This window comes from Pteropus vampyrus, unplaced genomic scaffold, assembly GCF_000151845.1.
Source record: "Pteropus vampyrus isolate Shadow unplaced genomic scaffold, Pvam_2.0 Scaffold216, whole genome shotgun sequence".
In the NCBI taxonomy this organism is placed as follows: domain Eukaryota; kingdom Metazoa; phylum Chordata; class Mammalia; order Chiroptera; family Pteropodidae; genus Pteropus; species Pteropus vampyrus.
The window spans coordinates 3918546-3924092 of NW_011888997.1; the positions used below are offsets into that span (position 1 = coordinate 3918546).

General features: G+C 39.2%; 1 protein-coding gene across 2 annotated transcripts in view; it reads right to left on the reverse strand.

Annotated features, from left to right (window-relative positions):
• Positions 1–3306: 3306 nt before the first annotated feature.
• Positions 3307–5547, reverse strand: part of PDE6H (phosphodiesterase 6H) — a 16993-nt gene continuing 14752 nt past the window's right edge. For both annotated transcript variants that reach the window (XM_023538254.1, XM_011372948.2), the window contains exon 4: positions 3307–3798. In XM_023538254.1, the coding sequence (XP_023394022.1) occupies positions 3722–3798 (77 nt within the window). In that variant the 3' untranslated portion in view covers positions 3307–3721. The remainder of the gene's footprint in view (positions 3799–5547) is intronic.

Consider the following 5547-nt stretch of genomic DNA (forward strand, 5'->3'; position numbering starts at 1 on the left):
GGTCTTACTGATTATTCTTATCTATGTCTGTTTTCCCGTTTACTTCTTAGTTACTGAGAAAATATTCTCTGTTATTTCCTCAATTTATGGTGATTCTCACTTTTCTCGTTGAGCAAAGGAAAAAGAAGTGGAGGTCAATGGCACAGTGGCAACTGTCTAATAACAACTGCGTATGTTTACCTAGTGTGGGAGCCTCCAGAGGAGTATTTTCTCCTTATATACTCTTTTCTGCTCTGAATGTAATACTACTGACCTCTAGAACGAGGCTTGGTGCTTACATCACCAGCACCAACTTCCACCCAATGACATGAACAAACAAGAAAGGGGTGGAGGATAAGTGAAGGTCACTGCCTCCACCTGCTGACACAAAGCTCTCTCCCTCCCTGGTGCCTCCCGCCTTCCCCCAGTCCCGATGAGGACAGAGAGTGACATAGGTTACTGAGGGAGGTGGCCATGTGAGGCAACGGCAAGAGGTCATCCCTGGGAATAACTGTGCCCTTTTGACCCTCTACTTCCTGACATTGTTTCAGTCCAACACTTACATTCTGAACTTTCTGGCATGCTCTGCAATCACAGAAGCATTGAACTGGGTTAGGTCCGGAGTACTGAGGCGTATCAGTTTTACTGGTCAGCAAAGCAGTCTGCCAGAACACGTTCTCACACATATTACATATGTCACTGGGGACAAATAGAACTGGTTAAATCAGTCACTGGGTAGTAACAAGTTAAGAATCAAGTAATTTTTAATGTTTAAAACATAGGCTTGGACCACATCAGTGTTTCCAAACTGGCACAAATACAAGAATCACCCGGGGCCCTTATTAAAAAAATACAGATTTTAAGATTTCTCCCTTGGAGGTTCTTATTCAGAAAATTTGGAGTGGGGCCCAAATTTTGTTTTAATAAGAGATCCTCAATGATTCTCATTATCAGGAAAGTATCAGATGATTTCAAAAAATTCTCCAAACCCTCCAATTCTATGATAATTTCCTTCTGCAATCGTTCTCATTAATCTATTGTGTTCCTCTTATTCAACATTGTCCTTCCTCTACTCCAGTGATTTGCATCAGAATCAACTCTGGAGGTTATAAACATATCCATGTTATTTTTCAGCTCTAACTACAAATCCCTGGCTGATGAATAGCATCTGTTCTTCGATAATAGTGCCATGCTGGATATTTCCTCCTTTGCCCCATCACCTCCCCTCTCCACCCTTCTGCATCTGATTTGCTGTTGGAGGTGAACTTTACTGACCACATCTAATGGGCTCCTTTGTCTTCTGACTCCTAGTTGGGTTTATCTAATGTCAGCATAAACAGGAGAGTAGAGAATGGGAGAAGAACAACGTTTGGGGTGTATTATCCTGACCCATGCTCCTTCCTAATTACCCAGGGTATCACTGTGGGTTGGCTATGTCTCTCTACTGAAAGCCACAGCCATCTCAGAGGGCCCTTTTATAGTCAGAGCAGATCTTTGGCGGTTCCTTCAGGTATAGGGTAGGTGATGTTGTAGCCCCAACACTGTTGCTGTCCCCAATTACTGAAGTACCTTTGTAGGGTCTCTGTAACTCTTCACAAGCCTTTATAAATAGTTCCTTTGTTAAACTTCCTCAATTACTCTGAATATGGTTATGTCTGCTGCCAGGATTTTGATGGGGACAATGATTTACCTCTTTCATATATGCTGTTTATTTAATAAGTGTTTTCTAGTTTCACATTAGAAGGAAGAGAAATGATAGAATTTAGGAAGAGAAGAATAGAATCCTAGAATTTGAATGGGATTTAAATGATATCTATTCTTGTTTACCACTAAACGCGAAAATCCTACATGAAATAGATCTGCTTCATTCTGTTCACTACAACTTCTCAAATATTTACTGGCGATTATCATTTTTCTCTTTCAGGTTAAATATTTTCAGTTTCTTCAACAGTTCCTCATGTAACATGGTTTCTAGATACTTCTCTATCCTGGTCATTGGATATGTTCTTTCGAATACATTCTGTTTTGTCAGTGCTATTGCTTCATGTTTAAAGAAACATTTGCAAAGTAAAGCAAATGTGGACCAGAGTCTCATCCAGCCAAAGAACCCAGACCTCCTTGACTGAAAGGCACACCAAGATGAACAAATGCAGACCGAAAGCTGTCAAATGGAGCCACTGACTGGAAAATAAATGTGTGGGTAGAGGCAGGAGTTCTTGCTGGAGGAGAAGCACACATTACCACCACACTCCTTGCATGTCATAGCTCCACTTTTGAATTTATATCTTACTTTGTCTTTTGTACTTTTTTTTTTTTTTTTTTTTTACCAAGGAGGGAGCATAAGTGGACTTCTAGTCAGGCCAAAGACAAAATGAGAAATAGGAGCAATTTAAATTCCCATGCTCTGGAATTCCTCAGTCTCCTTACCCCCAACCAATCCAGATGTGTTCTGTAAGCACCTAGTTTTCTGGCCAGAAGGTAACTAGGCTATTCTTGCAAAATAGTTAGTGCAGAGCCCGCAGCAGAATAAATTCTGTTGAGTGCTGAGTCTCTAATTCTCACGTTCAGACTCCGAAAACCTCCAAGTTATAGCATTTATTGCTACCATGAACCTTAGATTATTGAATTCAGGCAAACTGAAAGTTTCAAAGGGTGAAAATTTTCCTCAGAATTACAGAGCAATTTACTGGTAGAGCCAGGATTAAAACCCAAATATCTTTCCTCTCTATCATCCTGCCTCTCCTTTCAGTTAATTTACTCCATTCTCTTACCACAGATTACAAAAGCGAAATGAAGAAATTACTACTGCTAGAACTCTAGGCATCCAAGTCAGACAGAGGCAGCATTTGAATTGCACAATTGTCTTGAAAGTATTGGGGAAAGATATAGCTAGGTATGTGGACATTAAATTTGACACAACTTCAGGGGTGAAGCAAACCATTTTATTTTGAGGGATCAACTACCTATCCTTTGCATCTGAGTCTACACTTTAGAGTATGCTATAAATCTTTTCAATCAATTGAATCGAGCCACTAAAAAGAAGCTTCACACTATCAGAGTCCTGAGCTTAAATCTCCAGTCTTCCACCAACTTTGAGCTATACAATTTAAAGTTACATAGGACTTTAGAGCTAACCTGGTTCAATAAAATTCATACCCAGAAAGTGCGTGATTTACAATGTTACAAAGAAGAGTTAGGACATGACTCTTAATCTTATGCTCTTTTGCATGCACTGTGCTTATTTCCTAAATGACTGTGCCTTCTTTGTTTAATTTTTTTTTAGAACAGACATCATTTGCATATAACATTTAACACAACTTCATAAGGTTTGAGGTAAATATTACCTTTATTAAATGAGAAGGGGAGGGGAGTGACATAAATGATTATCTTAAAAGCCTGTTACTAATCATAAAGAATGTCCAGCAAAAAGAGATTCCAAGGACTTAACAAATAAACAAAATTTAAAGAAATACTGATGACTTCTAACTAACTGATAGGAAAAAGTGGTAAAGTTTGAAATGCCCTAACAAATGTCGATTTTCACCCACTATTCTGAGCTAAACTATACTGCGTGACGGAGTCTGACACTAAGATAACTCTTAGTAGTAATTTAAAGGAAATGACTGTAAGCCAAAGAAACCACTTCCGAACAAGACTAAAATCAAGACTCTGGCAGATCAATAGAGCAAAAGTGATCAAAGTTACAGCAGGTGCTGTTGAGGGTGGCAGAACCTCTGATGTCTCAGATGATTCCAAACTGGGCGAGCTCATGCAATTCCAGGTGGCTGAAGGCCTCCCAGGGGCAAATCACTGTGATATCTGCAAGAGAGAGAAGAACTTAAAAGCCAACCTCACCCCCAAGAGAGCCTCTTCAGCTCAGACAGAGTTTTCCGGGCAGAGACACTGCACTCCTCTCTCTTAATCATTGTCCAGGTGACTGGAAAGTTATCTAGAATGGCCCTGAAGCTCAGAAAGGATCAGAACAATTGCTTCATTAATCCTCTGTAGGGCTTTGATGTCCCCAGAACAGCCCCTCCAGGCATCTTTGTTGGTTTTATTCTGCATCCTCTTTAGGGAGGCGACTGAAGGCTTTTGCATGGGGATGCTCAGTGGGGGTACATCTCACTGATCACACAGGATCTCCCCAAGGCACAACCACCCAGGAGGAAATAGAAGTAGAATTCTAGTCAGGCCAAGGGTTAAAATGAGAAATAAGAGTGCTTTAAATTCCTGTGGCCTGGGGTCTCCTTACCCCCTCCCAATCCCTATGGGCTCTTGGGCTTCTCTGACTCTCTCTTCAGTTCCTCCACATTTTCTAATGCCTACATCCAATCACAAATTGAGAAGTGACCTCAAGGTGTTCTCTAATCCAGTCCCTTGCATTAGGCAATAATATACTATTGTCCCTGAGATATAGAGAAGCTGGCTGATACCCAGAAAGTTTAAACACCTAGCAAAAAATCACAATGTTGTAGAGATGAGACTAGGACCAGGTCAAAGACCTCAGATTTTCTCCCAGTGTAAACCTCTTTCCATTACTCCAAATATGTTGGCAGAGTTAAGCTATCTTCCAGAGTCCAAAGTGAATTTGCTGGTCCTAAATGCACCTGGCCAAAATATAGAAGCAGTTTGATTCAGAAAAATGGCGTGTGAGTTTTATAAAATGGCTAGAAATTTTATTTGAGATCCTAGAAGTGACATTAGACTGCAAAAAGCAAGTACACTGAGAAATACCTGGTAAGGACACTGATTACTATGAGTGCTACCATTTATCAAAAGTGCAATGAATGAGTTAAAAACTTACGTTCACACAAAAACCTGCAAGAGGAAGTTTGTAGCAGCTTTATCCATAATTACTAAAACTGGGAACCAACTAGGATGTCCTTCAATAAGATAAATAAATTGTGATACAACCATACAGTGAAATATTATTCAGTGATAAAGATAAATGAGCTATCAAGCAATGTAAAAACATGAAGGAAACTTAAATGTTTAAGTTTAAATGAATAAATATTCCTAAGTGAGAGAAGCCAATCTAGAAAAGCCGTAAAACTGTACGATTCTAACTATATGACAATTTGGAAAAGGCCAAACTATAGAGACAGTAAGAATATTAGTGGTTGTGTTGGGAGTTTGTGGGGGAGAAAGGGATGAACAGATGCACAGGGGATTTTGAGGATAGCAAAACTATTCCATATGAACCTGTAATGGTGGATACATGACATGGTGCATTTGTTAAAACTCATAGAACTAGAGAACGACACAAAGAATAAATCTTAATATAGGCTATAAACTTTAGTTAATAACAATGCATCAATACTGATTCATCAGTTATAATGGACCACACTATTGCAAGATACTAACAATAAGGGAAACTATATAGGGGTAGGAACGTGGCAGAGGGGCTATATAGGAACTCTGTACTTTCTGCTTAATTTTTCTGTAAACCTAAAACTGCTCTGCAAAATAAAGCCTGTTAAGTTTTTAAAGGAATAGACATTCATTTTCCAATGAATAAAAAAATTCTAGGCAATTTAAAAATATTCTATTGAATACTTTCAGTGTGTA